This window comes from Doryrhamphus excisus, chromosome 19 (assembly GCF_030265055.1).
Source record: "Doryrhamphus excisus isolate RoL2022-K1 chromosome 19, RoL_Dexc_1.0, whole genome shotgun sequence".
Taxonomy (NCBI): domain Eukaryota; kingdom Metazoa; phylum Chordata; class Actinopteri; order Syngnathiformes; family Syngnathidae; genus Doryrhamphus; species Doryrhamphus excisus.
The window spans coordinates 14,134,021-14,158,748 of NC_080484.1; the positions used below are offsets into that span (position 1 = coordinate 14,134,021).

General features: G+C 46.8%; 1 protein-coding gene and 1 long non-coding RNA gene across 6 annotated transcripts in view; one reads left to right on the forward strand and one right to left on the reverse strand.

The window, feature by feature from the left end:
- Nucleotides 1-24,352, forward strand: part of pak5 (p21 protein (Cdc42/Rac)-activated kinase 5) — a 45,539-nt gene extending 21,187 nt beyond the window's left edge. The window contains exons 4-12 of one of the 5 annotated variants that reach the window (XM_058056797.1): nucleotides 9,623-10,462; nucleotides 14,825-15,034; nucleotides 15,853-15,994; nucleotides 16,100-16,254; nucleotides 16,605-16,738; nucleotides 19,066-19,192; nucleotides 21,148-21,273; nucleotides 21,348-21,482; nucleotides 21,584-24,351. In XM_058056797.1, coding sequence (XP_057912780.1) covers nucleotides 9,623-10,462; nucleotides 14,825-15,034; nucleotides 15,853-15,994; nucleotides 16,100-16,254; nucleotides 16,605-16,738; nucleotides 19,066-19,192; nucleotides 21,148-21,273; nucleotides 21,348-21,482; nucleotides 21,584-21,739 — 2,025 coding nt within the window. In that variant the 3' untranslated portion in view covers nucleotides 21,740-24,351. Of the gene's footprint in view, nucleotides 1-9,622; nucleotides 10,463-14,824; nucleotides 15,035-15,852; nucleotides 16,255-16,604; nucleotides 16,739-19,065; nucleotides 19,193-21,147; nucleotides 21,274-21,347; nucleotides 21,483-21,583 lie in introns of all 5 variants that reach the window. The other 4 variants (XM_058056798.1, XM_058056799.1, XM_058056795.1 and 1 more) reach the window with 4 other exon arrangements.
- On the reverse strand, nucleotides 23,279-24,663 carry LOC131107108 (uncharacterized). The gene is made up of 4 exons (XR_009120207.1): nucleotides 24,420-24,663; nucleotides 24,193-24,337; nucleotides 23,929-24,045; nucleotides 23,279-23,737 (listed from the first exon to the last, which is right to left on the reverse strand). It is a non-coding gene; the product is annotated as an uncharacterized LOC131107108 (long non-coding RNA).
- Nucleotides 24,664-24,728: the final 65 nt, after the last annotated feature.

Here is a 24,728-nt window from a genome sequence, read left to right on the forward strand (position 1 = left end):
AAAAGTGGATCACATAAGGCTTTGGTTGGCATTAAAGCTACATACACACAAGCAGATCAGGTGAGAAGTACTGTCATGGATTCCTCACCACAGCTCCCTCTGCTGGCAGTGGCACCATCCTTCCTTCTGGCTTTGTCATGTCGCCATGCAGAGACATGGCGAGGCAGCCCCCGCAGTCAGCTTGCCTACTTTGTGCGTGGAGCCGCTCCATGCGCTGTAGGTACCGTGTGGGCGGACAAATCTCTGTGGGTTTTTTTTTAGGAAGCCAACGTTATAGCGGCACACTCTAAATATCTCTTACATCATCCAGGAGGAGGCGGATGGCAGGCAAATGTTGTTTATGAGCATCGTGGTCATCATCATCTTCCTTTTGGATGCTTTAGTGGATCAATCCACACGTGTGGGAATACCCATATGCTCACTTTTCAACTTTTACATTTGCATGACGTCATGAACACAAAAAAACCTCCTCCATCAGGCTTCGCTACACATCCTAAAAGAAACCCCAGCGCAAGGAGCCGTCAGTCAGCTCCAGATGTGCAAACTGTAAGTTTCACTTTTCTTCAGCAAATGGGCTAAGCTAGCATGATGTTGCTGTTGTAATGCACTGCTCTCATGTTAGCACTGTAGCTCACATATGTACTGTAGCTATGCTAACGTGGGTGGGTGTATGCATGGGTGGATAGGTGGATTGATGGGTGGGTGGATGGATGGATAAACGGGTGTGTAGGTGGATGGATGCATGGATGGGTGGGTGGATGGATGGGTGAGTGTGTGGATGGATGGGGATTTCCATGATCAAATAAATACAAATGTAATAACATATAATAACACGTAATAACATGTAATAACATAGAAACCTATATAGTGTAGTTAATTTATGATGTTGGTTATAAAGGAGGGAGAGGGTGTAGAGTTACAGCGCTGAGTAAATTTAATTGGTGGCTAAGTCGGGGTGGGTGGGTGGTTGGGGGTGGGGGTCACAGTGTGCCCGACAAAGAGTTGAAACGGCAGCACGTGATAGTCTAAATGTCACAGGGCCGCCCACTGACTCTTTTAGAGGAAACCTGACCGTGAGGTCGCTGAGACGCTTGCTGCTTGCCACTGACACTCGCACAAACTCGACTCCCTCCCGGGTGCCGGGGTCAATGTTGGGGGCTCAAGGAGCGGGGGTGGTGGACCGGAGAGGCACGGGGTGGCCGGAGCCGAACCGGACACAACAACAACAGGTGGGAGTTTTGCCGCTGAGATTAGGGTGGGAGTGCAGACTCAGGGAGGGTGTTCGGCTTCCATCACAGAAACCCCCAGTAGATATTCATATCCATATCCAAATATATAGCAAATCTGATGTGGTTGTTGATTTTTAAGTTTTTTTTTAAATCATTGGTGTTTGGGGAGCCCTGCCTTCCAGCATGGATATGATGACACTTGTATACCATTAGCTTCTTTATTGTATAGTGGAAGAGCCATGTCTACATCAACAAATGGAAGCGTGGAATGGAATGGAATGGTTCCGGTATCTAGATGCTGTGTATGTAGACACGCACGGAATGCTCTACCATCCCTATTGTTGACATGACATGGATGTAGGAAATCATGTGCATGAACTCCTGTACCAATGCAATGCATGCACACGATCAATGCATAAGCTCTGTTTCAACAGCGCCTCTGCTGTTTAAAGCTGAGTAGCGCACTGGGGGATTCATCTTCACTTCAACAACTTTTGGGACCATTACACCCCCAACTGCCCCCCAACAGGAGCCCTTAAAGGAGACATGCACCATCATCCACAATCCTCACATCCTTGTCTTTCCTCTTTTCTGCTTTTCTATCCATGCTGTGAGCATGTAGTAACAGCTACATGGATGCTAACATGTCATACTTGGAGTATTTGGGGGGGTTCCTTCATGGGTGCATTGATGTCACATAGCAACATAGAAAAGGAGGCCAAAACAAAAAGCTCCAATATGTAGCGTTAGCTTTGGCTAGCGGCCTGAGGCATTGGGAGCGTGTGTGTGCTGAAGCTAGTCGCTAGCCGGCTAGTCGCTAGCCGCTGTGGTGTGGCCAGGTGTCACTACACCAGGAAGGTAGTTCTTGGGCGTAGTAACAATGTTCCTAAGAAGAATAACATATAACATTCATATGCAGCTCACATGATGGACATGGAGCCTTGCTGGCTTTTTGGAGGCGGAATAGGTGTGTCCATGCCGTGCATTCATTAGCTGCTCTTTTCACCTGTTCTATCTTTAGAAGGGAGAGAAGAGAAATAAGTGTTCATGTCTGACATATGGCTTATGGGGGCTGAATTTCCTTGAAGACATGGAAACAGACAGATGCATGGTTTCCTGCTTGTGGTCATAATGACACTTTTATCATCATCATCATCGTCATTGACTTTGACGTTCTTGCAGGGACAGGGATGCAGTGAGAGTTGATTGACTGTGATCAATACACTTTTCATTAATTTCAACTTCTGTTTCACTTGGCCTCCATCTTGGGTCGCCCGCCAGCCACCGCGTCCTTAATCCTTAATAGTGTGTAGTCACTGCCATTGGCTGGCCACCAGTCCAGTTTGTACCCTGCCTCTCCCCCAAAGTCTGCTGGGATAGGCTCCAGCATACCCTCACCCTGATGAGAATGAATGGCATAGAAAGTGAATGGAATGATGTTTGTTGCCATTCCTAGCATGTGGACATGAAAGCTTATTACTTCCTGTTTCTCAGCCACTGTTTTTGGACCTTGCAAGGTACTTTGGCGCCCTCGTATGGCTTGATAGGGAACTACATGTCACTATTCCCTGACGTCACCGTGCAATTATAAAGCACGTGCTTCTTTTCGTAGCCAACACTTCCTGTTTTGGTTAGAAATGAAAGTGATATGTCCTAAACAATACAAACACAAACTTGCAGTCACACATTAATCATCCAAAAATGTCAGTGCAAATGATGGCTGGATTTCATACAATCATATTTTGTGATGGATAGTGGACAGGCCATGGGTGGGCCTGATGCGGCTCTACATTGATGTGTGTGTACATTGCGTGCAATGTAATGTTTTGTTAGTTACAGTAGACTCATATGGTTTAGACAGTAGAGTAAAAACTATGGACGCTGATACAGTGGATGCTTAGAAGAGCAGCCTGTTGCATCGACTGATTGTAACCAACAGAGGGCGCCACAGGCTAGCTAGCAGGTTAGCTACAAGAGCTGCACCTTACAGTAAGCATGTACTGTATGACATGTACATGTGAGTGTTATATTGTTGATATCTTGATATAGGCAAATGTCTGGTTTGCCTGTTGGCATGCGCGCCACGTGCCATGTGGTGTGCACGGGTCAAATGCATCCAGATTCCAGATACATCATTTCCTCTTTTATTTGACGCTGGCTATGCTACTAAAATGTTTCCTCGTCATATCTGACGACGTTATTGACGTTATTCTTTTGGCCACTGACAATATGCTTTTATTGTGAAATTCCTTCATTTGCATGAAATTATTGCATATGCACACCTTTATCCAGATTCTCACCGTCTCCATGGTGGGTAGTTTTGCCCACCATGGGGGGGTGGGGGGGTGGGGGGTCATTTGACATATTTCCCAGAGGTCACGGTGGCAGTTTAGTAGTGTCGTATTTCATTGAGGAGTTTTTATATTTTGTCGTGAAATAGTGAAACGAGCTACAGTGCCCCCCCCCCCCCTACTGGTAGCAAGCGTTGTGATTGGCTGATGCTTTTATGTGCCACAATGAAAGAAACAATCCGGTGTACGCTTGTTCCCCTCAGGTGTCCCGGGACGCCGCAGCTTCTCTCTCTCCAGAAGTCATTCATTATCCCTGCCCCCCCCCCACCCCCACCCCCTTCATTACCAGCAAGGTTAATCCCCCCCTTATCTCCCAATGAGCCTCATTTGTCATCACACCCTCCCTCTGCTGACCCCTCCCCTTTCTTTTCTTTATTTCATTCCCACCTGCATGCTTTCCTTTTCTCTCTCCCTCCCCTCAGTCCACTCTCTCGTGGCTACCCCCCCCCCCCCCCCCCCCCCCCCATGCTGTGCTTACCTTGATCAGGCCATGGCGAGTAGGAGTAGATCTATTACAGCTTATCACTAAAGGACAGGCCAACGCCGCACGCCAGTGAAATATGGCCGCTGTCAGAGCCGCCGGCGAACACGACCCCGCCAGCAAGGCTCAAGTACGTGGGGGCGGGAGGGGGGGCGCTTTCACACTATAAGCCCCCTAATTCAAATGAATGGAAAGATTTCCAGGTGCGATCCCCGCCGTTTGACAGTCATTTGGCACACAATTAACCTTGTCTCTCTCTCTCTCTCTCTCACTCTCTCTCTCTTTCTCTCTCTCTCTCGCTCGCTCATGCACCCCCTCTCACCCCCTCTGGCAGCAAAGGCCACCACACGCCTTGGACGTCTTTAATACGAATATTGATGATATTGATTAGCTGCTGACTGCTATCATGTTAGCTTTCATGCATTAGTCCTCCGTTAGCATCTCTGTTAGCATCTCACACCTCATACTGCATCCTCTCCTCCATGTACTACATACCTCATACTGCATCCTCTACTCCATGTACTACATACCTCATACTGCATCCTCTACTCCATGTACTACATACCTCATACTGCATCCTCTACTCCATGTACCACATACCTAATACTGCATCCTCTACTCCATGTACTACATACGTCATACTGCATCCTCTACTCCATGTACTACATACCTCATACTGCATCCTCTACTCCATGTACTACATACCTCATACTGCATCCTCTACTCCATGTACCGCATACCTCATACTGCATCCTCTACTCCATGTACTACATACCTCATACTGCATCCTCTACTCTATGTACTACATACCTCATACTGCATCCTCTACTCCATGTACTACATACCTCATACTGCATCCTCTACTCTATGTACTACATACTTGATACTGCATTCTCTACTCCATGTACTACATACCTCATACTGCATCCTCTACTCCATGTACTACATAGATATATATACATTTAGTTAATGGTGTCAACAGTGGTTAGTAGTGTAGTTAGTTAGTTAGTAGTGTAGTTAGTAGAGTATTTAGTTAGTAGTGTCAGCAGTGGTTGTAGTGTACTTAGTTAGAAGTGGAGTTAATTAGTAGTGTAGTTAGTTAGTAGTGTAGTTAATTAGTAGAGTAGTTAGTTTGCAGTGTAGTTAATTAGTAGCGTAGTTAGTAGTACAAATAGCCACAGACACCCAGGTGATGTTTGTGCTGGCAGACAATAAGAAAGTGTTCCCCACTGTGGTGATAGTTGACCCAGAAGGTGTGCAGAATGAAAAGAGGCTTAGTGGAGGTCGTCTTTCTTATTTAATGCTTTGTTTCAGGCTAAGCGTACTGCAGCATCTGTCCAAAAGCGTGATCGATGTCTGCTCGCTGCCGCGGCCACTGCGCTCCTCAGTCCGAGCATCCGTCCTGCTGCCCCTCAGCTCGACGTAGCTCAGTGCCTTTTAACGCACCTTTCACCCACATTCCGCTCCACAGCACACAGCAGCTCATAGCTGGGCCCCTGGGGCTGGGCAGTCGGTCAGCTGGGAAGGGAAGGGAAGGGAAGGAGAAGGGAAGGAGAAGGGGAAGGAGAAGGCTGGAACAGGAAGATATTTAATAGCGTGAAGCATATGGGATGGAAATGTCCTCGCTGAAAGGCAACCATAAGAAATGTTTTGTATAAACCAGAGCAGATGAACCCCTCAGGTTATTGCAACATGACGCAAAAATAAAACCTGGAGAAACTCTGATTTTCTTTTTTCTTTCTACTACTTCCATATACCGCAACCCTAGGGAGGATAAGTGGCATAAAATGGATGGATGGATAGATGGATGGATGGATGGATGATGGGTGGATGGATGGATGATGGGTGGATGGATGGTGGGTGGATGGATGGGTGGATGCATGAAAGGATGGTGGCTGGATGGGTGGATGGATGGTGGATAGATCAATGGATGGGTGGGTGGATGGATGGATGGATGATGGGTGGATGCGTGGATGGATGGATGATGGGTGGATGGATGGATGGATGATGGGCAGATGGATGGATGATGGGTGGATGGGTGGATGGATGAATGGGTGGATGATGGGTGGATGCATGAAAGGATGGTGGGTGGATGGATGGTGGATAGATCAATGGATGGGTGGGTGGATGGATGGATGATGGGTGGATGCGTGGATGGTGGCTGGATGATGGGTGGATGGTGGATGGATGGGTGGATGGATGGATGATGGGTGGATGGATGGTGGGTGGATGGATGGGTGGTGGATGGATGAATGGGTGGATGATGGGTGGATGCATGAAAGGATGGTGGCTGGATGGGTGGATGGATGGTGGATAGATCAATGGATGGGTGGGTGGATGGATGCGTGGATGGTGGCTGGATGCGTGGATGGATGGATGATGGGTGGATGGATGGATGGATGATGGGCAGATGGATGGATGATGGGTGGATGGGTGGATGGATGAATGGGTGGATGATGGGTGGATGCATGAAAGGATGGTCGGTGGATGGATGGTGGATAGATCAATGGATGGGTGGGTGGATGGATGGATGATGGGTGGATGCGTGGATGGTGGCTGGATGATGGGTGGATGGTGGATGGATGGGTGGATGGATGGATGCGTGAAAGGATGGTGGCCGGATGGGTGGATGGATGGTGGAGAGATCAATGGATGGGTGGGTGGATGGATGGTGGATGGGTGGATGGATGGTGGAGAGATCAATGGATGGGTGGGTGGATGGATGGTGGATGGATGGTGGATGATGGGTGGATGGATGGATGATGGGTGGATGGATGGATGGTGGGTGGATGGATGGGTGGATGGTGGATGGATGGATGGATGATGGGCGGATGCATGAAAGGATGGTGTCTGGATGGGTGGATGGATGGTGGATAGATCAATGGATGGGTGGATGGATGGATGGATGGTGGATGATGGGTGGATGGATGGATGGTGGGTGGGTGGATGGATGGGTGGATGGATGGATGATGGGTGGATGCGTGACTGGATGCGTGGATGGATGGATGATGAGTGGATGGATGGATGATGGGTGGATGGATGGATGGTGGGTGGATGGATGGGTGGATGGATGGATGATGGGTGGATGCGTGAAAGGATGGTGGCCGGATGGGTGGATGGATGGTGGAAAGATCAATGGATCGGTGGATGGATGATGGATGGATGGATGGGTGAATGGATGGTGGATGAATGGGATGAATGTGATGGAGTGGCTTCCACATCCAAATATGGAAGCATCGATCCAGCCCCAAACCACACATCCAACCATCCATCCATCCATCCATATTTTTTGTATATATACAAGAAGAGGGATTCCCCCATCTGCGGTCTCTTCTCAAGGTTTCTTTCTCCCAAATGGGTTTTGAGTTTTTAGGTGTACACGTTTGTCTTGCTGAAAAAGCTGACAAAACCCAAGAGTTGGTTTGACAAGAAACTCTGCAGCCAAAATCAGCAGTTCCCACTGGCGCCCTCCGCTCCTGACCTTGGCTCAATGTCATTCTTGGTCGCTCCAAAATAAGGACAGCTGTGATTGCAGACGTGAGATAAATCATAGTTTACTAAGGGATTCCTAACTGGATCTCCCTGAGCTAGCGTACATTGTACGTACGTCAATCATACACCCAGCCTGTCAATCCATCCTTTGATGGAAGACCTCACACTTCTGTAAACACGTGGTTGCGCTTGACATCCCGGGATCATCCACGCTGCGGCGTATGAGTGGCGAGGGCGGGGGGGCACAGCGGCGGTAAAGACGTGCAGGTGTCAGCACACTTTGCCGCCTTCCTGCCTCAGCACATCTGACAGTGGTGTGAGAGCGACGTGACGGGCTGTCAAAAGGAACAAGGTGCTGACGGGTTGGTAGTTCCAGTATCAGAGCAGACTTGGCATGTTGTTGAACTGCTCTCCGTTTTGGTGCCTTTTGCTGGTTTCATGTTTGTACAGTACAAAGAAGTAAATGACTTTTTCTATAATATTTCAAATCGGGGGTGTGTGAAAACATTTCTGTAACCTGGGCAGGTGTGACAGAAAATAATTGAGAAGTCTGCTTGTCCTGTACAGCATGGTTGTGCGAACCCCAGTGTTGTTATGAAATTAACCCACCATGGGGCCAAAGGGTGTTGCAAGTGGCAGCACTTGGATGGACAGGAAAGTACAGGAAATTATGCAGTTCCATTCAGCCTTCATTGATAATGACTTCACATTGTTTTCTCTTTCTAACATTCTAATAATTGTTTTTTGTTGATATTTTTGGGGCGGCATGGCGGTCTAGTGGTTAGCAGACCTCACAGCTAGGAGACCAGGGTTCACTTCCCACCCTCTGTGTGGAGTTTGCATGTTCTCCCCATGCATGCGTGGGTTTTCTCCGGGTACTCCGGTTTCCTCCCACATTCCAAAAACATGCTAGGTTAATTAGCCACTCCAAATTGTCCATAGATATGAATGTGAGTGTGAATGGTTGTTTGTCTATATGTGCCCTGTGATTGGCTGGCGACCAGTCCGAAGACAGCTGGGATAGGCTCCAGCACCCCCCGTGACCCTCGTGAGGAAAAGCGGTAGAAAATGAATGAATGATATTTTTGGGTGAGTGGTATGGATTGTTGGGTAAATCCCAGGAAGGTTTCCGTGTGTACGGACGGCCATGCAGCGATTGCCACACTTTAAATTGCGTGGAGTCAGGCCGCTTGAAATGTACTGGATGCAGAAAAAGCCAGCTTGTGCGTGTCACACGTGTTTAGCATGTTAGACATGTGGGCGGGTTTATGGATTTTTATAGACCTGAAATGCAGCGTGAACAGCGGTGAAATACACGCGGTGCGGTAAATCTTAGATGGGTCACAATCCAAAGACAAAGCCCAGCGAGGACAATAACAGGAAAGCCGGCATGGACATTATGCACAAATTCACCATCGGGCCCCCTCCCTCAGTGGTCACGCAGCAGATTTGTAAAAGCATGTACCCGCTGCGACTTGATTTGCCTGATATACTTTTCATCCATGCTACCATGAGTCGCTCCACGACACCGAGCGAGCTGCAGCACCAGCCTCCTCGTGACTCACGACAACAACGCAGGCGTGTAAAGGGCTTAGCGCAGGGGAGGAGGGGATGAGAAGCACCCCTGATGTTTAAGCCGCCTCTACTCCCCAGCAGATGCGTAATCACGCTCCCAAAGCCCAACGTCACGACTGTGACCGTACAAACAAACCCTGTCCGCCCACCAAATGAAGCTAATGCGATGCGAGGGAAATGGGTTAGGAAGCGTGGTCGCTCTGATCCACCACCAGTTCCCTGTTAGGATCCCTGGTATACCTGCGTGTACCCTCGTGGACTGACATGTCACATGACCACATGACGCCTGCTCATTTTGTCGCAAGTGATGATTGACTTCATACTTGTCCCCAATGCCCAGGAATTGAAATTGTGTCCATTGATGAATTTCAATTCATTCAGTTTTCAGACAGAATGGCTGACCTGAAACGGAATGTATTGTATCAGCCTGCTGCCGTCACGCTCGGAGGCGCTCCGTGGCGTGTCGGTACTGACCGTGTGTGTTCCTCTCGTAGACAATCGTGCGGGGGAACCGGCCGCCCAAAGATGCGTCCATTAACGGCCTGCTGGAGGAGTTTGACAACATCTCGGTGACACGTTCCAACTCGCTGCGCAAAGAGAGCCCGCCGGGGCCCCACCAGGCCGGCGCCAGCTCCAAACCCCCCATGGGACTTCGCCCCGTAGGCCCCGAGGAGAACGGCTTCAGCCATTACTACTCACGCTACTCCTGCGACCTGGACGCCTCCAGCAGGGACTACTCTCTGGATCCCAACAAGCCTGGCTTCTCCATAGACGGGGACTGGGCGGTGGGACGGCACTATCGCTTCACCAAACAGAACGGCCACTCGCACCCCATCCGCAGCCACTTCTACCCTGACGCCATGCCCCAAAAATCAGACTATGGCAAGCTTCCCCCTGACTACCACACCTATCTGGAGAGCAAGGGGCGCGCCACCGACGAGGTGGCTTCCACTGTGGGGAGCGGGGTGGGCTCCAGCGGCTACTACCGGGCATCTGTGGGCGGCTCGTCCAGCCAGGACTACCGGGACACATCAGTAGGGACGCCGTCCCGCGCTTCCCTGCACAGCGAGCAGATCAACTACCCGGACAGCGAGTGGAGCTACGGGGCCATGCGGGATGACTATGACAAGCGACCCAAAAGCTCCTACGTGATGCAGACCAGCCCCACGCCGGCGATAAGGCAACGGTCCCGCTCGGGCTCCGGGCTGCAGGAGCCGAACGTCCCATACGTGGCCAGCGGGGCCTTCAAGAACCCCGCCCAGGCCCACCCTTACAGCTCCTACACATATCCTCGCCTCTCTGAGAGCCTCGCCACCACTCAGACCATCAGCAAGGTAACTGCACTGATACTCATCTACATATACTCACGTTTATCCATACAGTATATACTGTATCTATGTATTAGGGGTGTATTTGTTCATGTGGGAAAAGTATTTGTATTTGGAACTTTGGTTAGAGTCCACCTTGATTAGCGTGTGTTTTGGTTAAGGTCAACCATTCACGCCACAATTATGCTTCAGCGGATTATCATACAATATGGCACATGTACTTCATTGAAGATGTGATTGTTGCCAAAGACACCATGTGGCAGCGAGATCAAGCACCACCTTCCTGTTTTCACTCGCGTCAACAATGACGTCTTCAGTGAAGGTCAAAGTGATCAGATGTTCAGGTATCCTGTCATCCATCATTTCTATGGTAGTGACGCTAATCAAGGTTCCACTGGGCCGTGTGTACTTTGGATTCATTGAGTGTACGTGTAGTTTGTGTGTCCTTGCTAGCACACATTAACCGACTCTTCTCCAAAGACGACAGGCGAGTTCACAATCATCCTTCTGGGGTGGGATCAGTTAACGGCAGCGCTTAAGCATCGACCTCGCGGCTCTGACATACTCAGCCGAGCCGAGAAGATAAAGCGAGGTTGATGGGGAATATAAGGGGGGGGGGGGGGGGGGGGGCGAGGGACACGACAAAAGAAATAAGAGACGTCCCGGAACAAGACCACATTTGAATAATATGCGGTGCTTTAATGTGCTTATTATGTAAGAGGCTTTCCAAAAACAAGCAAATAGAAATCTGACATGCCGCCCATGGAGATCCACATTCAGGTGCTCATAAGGTACGCTCACGTATCATCACGCTAGGCCCGCATAGTGCAACATAAAAATGTTTGTAACAATAATAACAATGTTTATAATAATGTAAATACAAATAAATGTTAATAAAAATAATAATAACAATGATTCATTGGCCAGTCCAAATTGTCCATAGGTATGAATGTGAGTGTGAATGGTTGTTTGTCTATATGTGCCCTGTAATTGGCTGGCCCCCAGTCCAGGGTGTACCCCGCCTCTCGCCCCAAGACAGCTGGGATAGGCTCCAGCACCCCTGCAACCCTCTTGAGAATAAGCAGTAGAAAATGAATGAATGAATGAATGAATGTCTTCTTGTTAAAGTATCATTATTGACTGTAAAATGTCTTCCAATATTTCATTCATCTGAGATGCATGAATGATTTTCCTATTGACATAATTTCCTATGGATAAACTTGCCGTCTGTTTTGGTTTGAGTAGCGAATGAATGATGTTAACCAAGGCAACACTGTACTTGAAATCATCCGTGTGAACACGACGGACTACGGGAGCATACTTCCCATCTGTCGCAGTGCCTTTAGGTCACACTTTCTCCAAATATCTGCATTGGCACTTATAGAGCACCCGCAGTGGGGGTGGGCAGGAGGTGCTAGTGCGGTCAACCTGTATGGGGGGGAAAGGAGTGGGGGCGCCATTAAGGCCGTCGCACGGCATGATAGCATCTGCAGCACTGTCGCTTTCCTCCTCCGCCTCTTCCACCTCCACCACTCCGCCAGCTGAGTGGGTTTGCTGATGTCGATCCCAGGGCGCCTTGATGAGAAAGCATTTAACCTGCACGCTTCAGTAAATAGCCGCTTGGAAAGACAAGAAAAAAGAAAACAGTCGTGGAGAATGCAAGCCATGCAGGCTGGTGTTTCAGGAGGAGGAAGAGGTCTCTTTCTCCCGCTGATGCATTATTTCGGCTGCACGGCGGACAAGTGGTTAGCGCACAGGCCACACAGCTAGGACTTCGATTCCACACTCAGCCATCTCTGTGTGGAGTTTGCATGTTCTCCCCGTGCATGCATGTTTTTTCTCCGGGTACTCCGGTTTCCTCCCACATTCCAAAAACATGTTAACTTCATTGGCCACTCCAAATTGTATGATTAGGTATGAATGTGAGTGTGAATGGTTGTTTGTCTATATGTGCCCTGTGATTGGCTGGCCACCAGTCCAGGGTGTATCCCGCCTCTCACCCCCAAGGCAGCTGGGATAGGCTCCAGCACCCCCGCGACCCTCGTGAGGAAAAGTGGTAGAAAATTAATTAATTAATTAATTAATGATGCATTGTTTCATCTTTTAGAAGAATATGTGAAAGTACAAGCAGGATGGAGGAGTCCATGACCAGTTGGATGCTGATATGTGATATAGTAAAAGAATGGAGGAGGAGGATGGAGGAGGATGGAGGAGGAGGAGTCCATGACCAGTTGGATGCTGATATGTGATATAGTAAAAGAATGGAGGAGGAGGATGGAGGAGGATGGAGGAGGAGGAGTCCATGACCAGTTGGATGCTGATATGTGATATAGTAAAAGAATGGAGGAGGAGGATGGAGGAGGATGGAGGAGGAGGAGTCCATAACCAGTTGGATGCTGATATGTGATATAGTAAAAGAATGGAGGAGGAGGATGGAGGAGGAGGAGTGCATAACCAGTTGGATGCTGATATGTGATATAGTAAAAGAATGGAGGAGGAGGCGGAGGAAGGATCGAGGAGGAGTCCATGACCAGATATGTGATAAAGTAAAAGAATGGAGGAGGAGGAGGGAGGAGGAGGAGGGGGGAGTAGGAGGAGTCCATGACCAGTTGGATGCTGATATGTGATATAGTAAAAGAATGGAGGATGAGGAGGAGGAAGGATCGAGGAGGAGTCCATGACCAGATATGTGATATAGTAAAAGAATAGAGGAGGAGGATGGAGGAGGAGGGAGGAGGAGGAGTCCACAACCAGTTGGATGCTGATATGTGATATAGTAAAAGGATGGACGAGGAGGACGGAGGAGAAGAATGGAGTAGGAGGAAGGAGGAGGAGTCCATAACCAGTTGGATGCTGATATGTGATATAGTAAAAAGATGGAGGAGGAGGATGGAGGAGGAGGAGGAGTCCATGACTAGTTGGATGCTGATATGGGATATACTAAAAGAATGGAGGAGGAGGATGGAGTAGGAGGAGGAAGGAGGAGGAGTCCATGACCAGTTGGATGCTGATAGGTGATATAGTAAAAGAATGGAGGAGGAGGATGAGGAGGAAGGAAGAGGAGTCCATAACCAGTTGGATGCTGATTTGTGATATAGTAAAAGAATGGAGGAGGAGGAGGATGGAGGAGGATGGAGGAGGAAGAGTCCATAACCAGTTGGATGCTGATATGTGATATAGTAAAAGAATGGAGGAGGAGGATGGAGGAGGAGGAGTCCATAACCAGTTGGATGCTGATACGTGATATAGTAAAAGGATGGAGGAGGATGGAGAAGGATGGAGGAGGATGGAGGAGGAGTCCATGACCAGTTGTATGCTGATATGTGATATAGTAAAAGGATGGAGGAGGAGGAGGAGGACGGAGGAGGAGGAGTCCATAACCAGTTGGATGCTGATATGTGATATAGTAAAAGGATGGAGGAGGATGGAGGAGGTTGGAGGAGGAAGGAAGAGGAGTCCATGAATGCTGTTGCGCGGCTGAGAAGAATCCGCCAGTTTTAGCAATGAGCGGCATTGTTCCGGGCCGGCCAACCTTAGAACAAACTCAGCCTTTTCTTCTCCTAAAGTGGTGCAGCCCCCAGCAGTCTTGCTTTATTTACCCCCTCCCTCTACCAGGTGGGGGGTAGGTGCGCCACACTCCCGCCTGTCTCTCTCTCTCTTTGTCGTCTTCCCCTATAATTCTCTGTTTTGTGCAAGCTCGCTCGCCTGCCGCAGCTCTCGGTGACAAATTGATGTTGCGGCACTTCAACCCCCCCCCACCACCACCCCCCTTTCCTCGTTTCTGCAGCCTTAGCATAAAAGCGACCCGACGATGTTCCAGCGCCGAATTCAATTTCACAGTTGAGTTAGGTTGTTGATTACCCTGCCAAACTCAGATTAATGCACGTTTAACCAACATGGATCAGGAGAGCCCTTGGCTTACAGCCAGCCGGCGGGGGGGTGGGGGTGGCAGGGTGGGGTGGGGGTGGCGAGATTGGACCGTCCCCTCGGTGGCAGCCCCTAACGCACCTGCTGAGGTGATTGATTAAAAGCATGTAATTATACACCATCCTCCTCCTACTCTTCCTGCCCTCTGTGTGTGTGTGTGTGTGTGTGTGTGAGACAGTAACAAAGAGGCATGTTTTATCTTTTCACTTTGTTGTTCATTTACTTGGGAGTGTTGATGAAGTGTTTGTGTGTAAAGTTGTGTACTAGCTGTAGTAGTGTAGTACACATACAGTAAGCCTTTTGGGATATTTAGGAAGAGGGCTGTCCCAGATTCGGGTGATGAATGGTCGCATCGGAGGCTGCTGATGATAAAAGCTTCCTTCAGGCGACTGGTGGTGGTTTTGCAGCATCCGTTCACTTTGCCCTCGTCGCCTCCTGCAGGGTGAATACGAGCGACCGTCGCGGGATGGCAGCCCCCAGGTGGCGTCCGGCGACACCTACCCCCGCGGGCCCCTCAAGCTACCTCAGAACCACGCCAAGCCCCCGGGCTACCCGCCGGTGCACCTGCCCTACCCGCCCGTCTTTCACCACTACAAGCCCTCGCCCTACCACCACCCTCCTTCCCAGCCCAGCCCACCTTACACCCCCCAGGTACTGTACCACGCCTAGCCCCTTTTCAATCCTCCTTTATCATCTTATCGTGTGTGTGTAACATGATTTCCACAGTAGAAAACACCCTGTCAACTGTGAATGGCCCCGTTCCAAAGTTAGGACACCATTGACCTCGCTACTCTCTACTTTATCTGTACTCTACTTTCAAACCAGACAAATCTAAGTACAACAACCCCTCATTTATGGCCCTTAACAATGTAGAATTCAATATATGGAATATTTTCATACTTATGGCATAGGAAACCTGATCATCTAACTACAATTAATACATTATTAGAGCCCTCTGAATATGAAATAACACCCCTATAATCACAGACACTCAAGTTCACAACACGATAATACACAAGATTGGGTCTACATTACTGAAAAATATATGAGGATCTACTCATTTCATTTCTACTGCACTCTGTGTGTGTGTGCTCGTGACCCCGCCTCCACCCACTTTGTGACTGACAAAAGTGTAAAAAGTTTGCCAGAGACCTCCATGGCATCACAGCAGCTGCTCAGAGCGTGTGCCCGAATACAGTGCACCTTGCTGGGCCACAGCAGGTGGCTACTCCCCCTTCTATACTCTGGTTCTCCTGGTAGTAGTCATGTCATGATGTTTCATTAGGACTCATCCACATTTCTTCCTGTCCTTCTTACCTCCAGGTGTGCACACACGACACTTACATCCAAAAAGATTAAAAAAAAAGCAATCAATACGATATCAGTATTGTTTTGAAGAAAATATATGATAAAAAGAATAATAATTGATGATAGTGTGATAGTTTCTTCCATCCGTGCTTTCCCTCCAGGGGGCCTACTCCCAACCTTCGTCCCCCTACATCCTCCCGGGGGCGTACCCGCCACCCTCCTGGGGTTCCAGCTCCGACACTCAGCCCTCCAGGGTCTCTCACGAGCAGTTCCGAGCCGCTCTCCAGCTGGTGGTCAATCCAGGTGAGTTGGAAAAGGGCACCTTCCTCTTGTGGCGCGGGCGTCACGGTGCATGCATGTGCGTGCGTGCGTGTGTGTGTGTGTGTGTGCACACATTCTCCCCTTCAGGCGACCCCCGCGAGTACCTGGACAGCTTCATCAAGATAGGCGAGGGCTCCACGGGCATCGTGTGCATCGCCAGTGAGAAGCACAGTGGCAAGCAGGTGGCGGTGAAGAAGATGGACCTGAGGAAGCAGCAGAGGAGGGAGCTGCTCTTTAACGAGGTGGGGAGCGTTCATCATCTGGCTCTTTTAGTCATCCTGCTTTCTTCTCTGCATGTGCACCTTGCCTTGTTCAACCACGGATGACTGATGAACATCAACATGAACATGGCACACATCAGGCATTATCACACTGTATGTATATGCACATGTGTGTGTGTGTGTGTGTGTGTGTGGTGTCGTTGGGTGCTAATTTGTTTGACTGTAATCCTCTTAGTCCCCCTGCATGTAATCCTGTTAGAGTTAAGACTCCAGAGCATGCTCAAATGAGATAGGTTGAATCAATCCACTGTGGTGGGGGGTGGGGGGGGTTGATGATGAAATGACACGTGTCATACCTCCTCTCCCTGCAGGTGGTGATCATGAGGGACTACCACCACGAGAACGTGGTGGACATGTACAACAGCTACCTGGTGGGGGACGAGCTGTGGGTGGTCATGGAGTTCCTGGAGGGCGGAGCGCTCACCGACATCGTGACTCACACCAGGTGACCGCTTGACAACTTTATTTCTCGTAATAGTACAACGTCAAAAAAAGTGACTTTTTTCTTTTGACTATTTCAACTTTATTTTTTCTTTGTAATTTTTTATTCATGTGAAATTACTGCTGTTTTTTTCCCATTTTTCATTCATTCATTCATTTTCTACCGCTTTTTCCTCACGAGGGTCGCGGGGGGTGCTGGAGCCTATCCCAGCTGTCTTCGGGCGAGAGGCGGGGTACACCCTGGACTGGTCGCCAGCCAATCACAGGGCACATATAGACAAACAACCATTCACACTCACATTCATACCTATGGACAATTTGGAGTCGCCAATCAACCTAGCATGTTTTTGGAATGTGGGAGGAAACCGGAGTACCCGGAGAAAACCCACGCATGCACGGGGAGAACATGCTCCACACAGAGATGCCCGAGGGTGGAATTGAACCCTAGTCTCCTAGCTGTGAGGTCTGCGTGCTAACCACTAGACCGCCGTGCCGCCCTTTTTCCATTTTTGCTTTTTGAAAAATTATATTTTTAAAATGTGATGCGGGCAAATAAAAAAAACATCTGTGGGCTCCAAATGACCCCCGGGCCGCACTTTGGACCCCCTGCTGTGAGAGAATTGGTGAAGTGTGTAAAGGTATGAGAACGCTGCTGTGCTGCCACATGGTGGCGCTGTCGTTAAAGTCACGCTTATGGGTGACGGACTTGAAATTTCTCCTCTGCGCTTGACAAAGACACAAAGTTCGGGGTCACTGTTCTACACACCTGAAGGCCACTGAGAAGCGCGTGTGTTGAAAAACATGGCCGCCATCAAGCAAAACCTCAAGTGATCATTATTGTCATTCCATGACACACCTGCATCCATAGGGGGCGCCAAAGATGGGCGCTGTGGGTCATGCCTGCCCGGCTCCAAACGGCCACACGGATGGCGTATCTTTGAGGGAGGGGTTTTGTTTTCTCCCCCATGAAGTAGAAGAGCAGCTGGAACCTTGAGCAACACTTCTTCCCTCGCCCAACTTTTCCTAATTAGCCCTCTGTTGATGAGGCGTCTTTCCACGCCATCGCCATTGCCGCCGGGATTGTTCGAAGCCCACGTCGTGTTCGTTGTTTTAATTACAGTCATTTGCGTGGAGTGTCGGTGCTGGCTAATCACAAGCTTCACTGAGGATGAGCAGTGCAACTCCGTTGTGTGTGTGTGTGTGTGTATGTGTGTGTGTGTGTGTGTAACAATGTTCTCTCTTCAATTGTCTCCTAGCAAAGAGAACGCAGCCAGACACAATTAAAGCAACACTATGTTGTCATTTTAGCCTGAAATAGCAGAGTAGGGTTACCATGGCAACCCTACCTTGCCTACTTCAGGGGCATCGGTGGCCACAGTGGCCAAAAATCACCCACTGCCACGGGGGCCCACTCTCATATGTATGTTTATGTTATATAAAGGCTAAACGAGCACGTCCTTGTATGTAAAGCATAGATTTATCAACCTTTCATCCATTTTCTTTGCATTTGCTCCACTTATTGTTAGAGTTTCAATTCAGTGAAATAAATTATTTCTTATTATTAAGACTTATTATAAATATTTCTGATCATCATGATGATGATTAGTGAAGTGGAGTTAGTGTCTTGTGTAATAATTGTCCTTCCTTACAACAACGTTACAACATCATTACCATGTTTTTTTATTTGACATTTGTTGAAAACAATTTTCTATTTCAGTGATCATGTTCTTCTAATCGTTTTTGCATCTGTGTGTGTGTGTGTGTGTGTGTGTTGGCTTTTTGGGCACAGTTGGCTATCCCATGGCTCATTTGTCTTCTCCAACTGTCAGTGTGTGACACTTAATCTACTCCAACTACTGTGTGTGCGCGCTCACGTTAGCCTACAAGTGAGCGTGACTTTCTCGCTCATGTGACATTTGCAGCACACACATAAACACACGCCAACACACACACATGCAAGCACACGCACACACCAACACACACGTAAGCACGCGCACACACACACAAACTTAAAGCTCCAATGAACATGCAGGCCCAGCTGGCCTGCTGTGTCTTTGTGTGTGTTGATGTATGTTAGCGTGTGCATGTGTGTGTGCATGTGTGTGTGTGTGTGTGAGGCACCGCACTGCGCCTCAACCTCCATCTGGGACCTCCTGCTCCGCACGTCATCGCTGCAAAATGCTGCAGGCGTGCTCGGGCATCCTGCATCTTGGTAAGAAGTGCAGAAGCTGCGTTAGGGTTAGGGTGGTGTGGGCGTGTCTTTGACGTGTCCGTGGCATGTTTTTGACGTGTCTGTGGCGTGTCTTTGACGTGTCTGTGGCGTGTTTGCAGGATGAACGAGGAGCAGATCGCCACGGTGTGCTTGTCGGTGCTGAGGGCGCTGTCCTACCTGCACACTCAGGGCGTCATCCACCGTGACATCAAGAGCGACTCCATCCTGCTGACCAACGACGGACGGGTAACCCAGCCCATCCATCCACCTTCACGATGACCTTTGACACACATACAAACAAATACATACACATATGCACACATATATATATATATATATATATATATATATATATATATATATATATATATATATATATATATATATATATATATATATATATATATATATATATATATATATATATATATATATATATATATATATATATATATATATATACATGTTTGTATGGGAGTATGTATGTATGTGTATATATATACATATATGTATACGTATATACATACATACATACTCCCATTGACACTAAAAAGTCCACAATGCATACATACAGATATATATATATATACACATACATACAGATATATACATATGCATGCACAGATATATACAGATATGTATGTATGTATCTGTATGAAAATGTGTATGTATGCATGTATGTATGCATATATGTGTTTGTGTGTATGTGTATATATATATATATATATGCATACATACAGATGTATACACATATATTTATGTATGTGTATGAATATGTGTGTGTATGTACGTATGCATATATGTATGTGTATGTATGTATGTATGCATATATGTGGATGTATTTGTGTGTATTTATATATATATGTATATGCATGCATACATACAGGTGTGTATATATATATATACATATATGTATGTTTGTGTATGAATATGTGTGTATGGATGTGTAAGGATGTGTGTATGTATGCATGTATGTGTATGTGTATTTGTGTGTATGTATATATATGAATATACGTATATACATGCATACATACATACATATGCATACACAAATCCATCCATACATACATGCATACACATCCATACATACATACAGACATACATACAAATATACATACATACACATATATGCATACACACATACACATACATACATACACACATCTATACACATCCATACATACACACATACATACACACATATATACATACATAGCATAAACATTTATATACACACATACGTACATAGATAGATTGATACTTTATTCACAAATTCACATATACAAATACATATATACCTACACATACATACATATATACACACATGTATGTGTGTATGTATATATACATGTATATATGTATTTGTGTATATTTGTATGTATGTATTTATGTGTATATATATATGTGTGTGTATGTATTTGTGTGTGTATATATGTACATATACATGTATGTATGTATGTATGTATTTTTTTTATTTTATTTTATTTATTTATTTATGTATTTTTTTTGTCCCGTCCAGCCATTGGGGCAGATAGTATTGTTGATCTAAATGCCCTTACATGCTAGACAGAAAGGCGGCTAGACAGTCAGGAAAGGTGTTGGCTACAACTTCCCTGTACCATGAAATTTTATTTGCCGTTATTTGATGTTTTTGTTATGCCATTTGGGACGACCGGACCGGAGCAAGAAGAAGAACAGAAAAGAAGAAGAGAGAAGAGAAAGGTGGGGTCGGGGGGGGAGGACAGTAGAGGGAGAGACAAAAACAGCAGCAACAAGAATTCCCAAAACAACAACAGTGACAAACAGAACAGTTAAATGTCAATGAAGGCTAAGGGTCACACTGGAGATGATATCAGTGAAATGAAACAGTCCAACTTACCAGTAGCAATAGTAATGATGAAGACATGACCCATGATAGTAAACACAATTGCAACCATACAGTTACAGTAATTAAAATGTATGTATGTATGTATGTTTGTATGTATGTATGTATGTTTGTATGTATGTATCACTCACACATCAGTGATGTGTGAGTGGTAAATGATTTTGAGACATCAGTCATTGAAGGCTGATTAGCTGCTAATACAGCTGCTTAGCTCCTCCCTCACCATGGATCAGTACTCCTCCACCAAGGAATCCAACAGTGACCTGCTTCCTCTTTCTGTGTGTGTGTGTGTGTGTGTGTGTGTGTGTGTGCGCAGATCAAACTGTCAGACTTTGGCTTCTGTGCCCAAGTGTCCAAAGAAGTCCCCAAGAGGAAGTCTCTGGTGGGGACGCCATACTGGATGGCGCCTGAGGTCATCTCCCGACTACCTTATGGCACTGAGGTGACCTTCACACACGCACACACACACAAACACACACACACACATACATTGCATCAGCATTGTGGTGTCTCCAGGTGGACATTTGGTCCTTGGGCATCATGGTGATTGAGATGGTGGATGGCGAGCCCCCCTACTTCAATGAGCCCCCCCTGCAGGCCATGAGGAGGATACGTGACAACCTGCCCCCCCGGCTAAAAGAGTCACACAAGGTAACTTTGTACTTTTGTGTAGACGTGCAGCGTATGATCATCATCAGCGATGATGTAAAGGTTTGATCCCAAGCATCAAACTTGCGTGTGATTGGGTCCAGGTGTCGTCGGTGCTGCGTTCCTTCCTGGACCTGATGCTGGTCCGGGAGCCTTCCCAGCGAGCCACGGCCCAGGAACTCCTCCAGCATTCCTTCCTCAAACTTTCCGGCCCGCCGTCCTGCATCGTCCCTCTCATGCGGCACTACCGCCACCGCTGACCTTTGACACTTGCACACAGCAGCCCGCCGGCGCCGCCACTTTGTAAGCGTGACGTAGAATAGACGTAGACCACAAACGAAGGAAGCCCACCACGAGGTCTGAACGGGACTCCGGGTGTTTTATGCACCTTCATGGACCCCAGCACGCCCCACCGCCTTTCCAAGACTGCAGCTGGATGCGCCATGGTGGGCGGGGCTTCCCAAGGCTGGGCGTGGCTGCAGACCACAGTGAAAATGTATTTTAGAGAAATTGTAAGATCTCCTGTATAGTTTTGATAATTTTCAGTATTTTCTGGCGTGCTTGTCATATGAGCAGTATTCCACCTTTCCTACTCTTTATAATCCACTTTTTGCTCAACAACACAAGTATAATCTACTCAGAAACACACTTGGACCCTGCCCCGACGCCATAGATTATTGATGATGATGATGATGATGTTTCTCTATCTTTGTAGACACAACTTCCATTAAACCTTGGCCATATTTCACCTTTCATACTTTATACTCTTTTACATTTTGTATTCTCTCTCTCCATCGGTAGTGGGGCCTTTTCTTTTTGGCTTTATCTTTTTTATGTTTAAATAGCCTGATGGTTAATAATAATAATAATAATAAATAAACGCACTTTACATGAAATGAATGATCTCAAAGTGCAATAGAAGTTACAATAGAAGAATGAACGTTAACAGCAAGTGTCCACAATAACACAATAAGAACATCCAAAATAAGTAGAGCAATGGAGGTGGAAATTACCAAAAACGTTAAATATGCATTAAAATAGACAAGCTATATAAAATCTTTTCTAAAAAGATATGTTTTTAATCCTTTTTTAAAACAGTCTGATGTCTGTGGCGCCCCCAGATGATGCCCCAGCTGCACAAAAGGCGCGATCGCCCATAGTTTTGAGCCTGGTCCTTGGAAGCTGGAGGAGGAGACTGAGTGGAGGTTAACAGGGACATCATCAGAACATCCAAAGGTGACGTCATATCTTTACGTCAACATCAGCACAAACATCACAAAGTTAAGAATTCCTATGTTGAACTTAGCATGACTTACACTATCATACGCTATCGTACACCATCCACCATACAGCATGGAGCATCACTACATAGCCTTGATGATGGGTGCTGGTGCGACTCTGCTATACACACACACACACACACACTGAGGGAATCAGATGTTTCAGCTAAAAATGTTTGGCTCATCCTCAGTGTCATTGCATCACCTCCACATGGCTGCCATGAAATCTTCCTTGCATCCTCACTTTGAATAAAAAACAAGCAAAGATGGACCTCCATCACAAGCTTGTGTTGCACGGCTTCCTCCTTCCTTCCTCCAAAGTCCAGCAGTCCAGCAGCCCAGCAGCCCGCAGCCAAAGAAGAGGCGGTAATTGATGAGCTCGTTTCTCCTTCCGTCCTCGGAGCCCCTTTCCCTCCCGCGGCAGCGGCGTAATGGGATATTGATTGAGGCGGACGACGAGAGGAGACACTCCGGTAAATAAATGACAGCGGCAGAATGTTTACCAACTTAAGTCTTATACTTTACTTGGCATGTTGCTTGTAGCTTACTGTTTATGTACTTTAAATGTACTCCTTAAAGTATTCAAGATGAATCCTACTGTACACATTTACAAAATCACAGGACAGAATTTAGAAAACAAGTTTAATATATTTTCAAATATTAGAAAAACAAAGCTATGAAATGAAATAATTAGTGGAGGAACTGAGAAGGAACACATTTGGATGTCAACCTGTAAACACCCTGGTCTCCAGGATCAAGGCCTTCATCGTAAACCATAATAGAGGAAAATTGTGTATATCCTTGTGAAAAGTGAATAGTAGTATCTTTATCTTTAGTATCTGACACCTCGAATCCTAAAAAGGTACATACAAGAACCAAAAATCTGTACTTCTATGACTTATTTTCAGGGCTTGCTGATGTTGTCCATTTCTTCATGATCTTGCATGACGGTATCTCGGAGGTTGGCCTTGGCATGGGCTGTGAGTGAAAAAACACGAAGAACAAAACATGAGCTCATGTTATTCGTATTCAAGGTCCACAATGAAGACGCGTCATGGGGGGATTATATAACGGATAATAATCTTTGCATATGAGAAGATACACCAGCCATTAAAAGCTGCTCTTTTATCATTTGCTTTAGTTTCCTTGAATGAATGAGGAGAAAATACCTCTCATTGCATCTAGCATCTCTTTAACGTGGTCTCCTTCCAGGCTCTTGGTTTCTCTCTGAAGAGCTTTCAGGTTCTTCTGTTTGTGGGCAGCTGCTCCTCATTGGAGTTGGTCTACTGCACCACGATACATGACAACAAAGAATCAGACGTGGAACTCTAAACTCATCAAAGTTCATTTTTATGCACACACAAATAAATAAAACATGCCATTTCCAATGAACTGGTGTCATACCAAGGTATCCATCCAGGTACTGTACCTACCCTTTTTTGGTAGAACTTCATGATCCTCCTCTTCCACATCTTCCCACTGCCTGTTGGGCTCCTCTTCCTCTTGGTTCCTTCTTGCCAGATAAACTCCTGTCTCTTCTTACATAGATCACTGTAGTTCTTTTGCATATTGAAACACCTATTAAATATGGAAACATCTGTAGAAACTGCCACAGGCCAAACATGTAGTTTTAAGAATGCAAAAATAAATATACACTTACAGTATATGTTTAATTACTTATGTATATTTATTCTGTCAAATCCACTACTATTTTACTACGTAGTTTGCCATGGATCTACCTCCTTTTGAAATAAGCAGACATTAAAACCTCTATGAAGCATTGTATTGTGTTGTTAGCTTAGCTTTTGCATATGAAGTGATTACGGAGTCACCACATCAGATCTTCTTGATCCGCATACTAATCTAGGAATTGAGTACTTTATATTCCGGATGCCCTTATAGATGTAAACATCCAGGCTCCACTTTGAGAACAATGTGATTAAGCTAACTGGAAAGCACACAATTGACA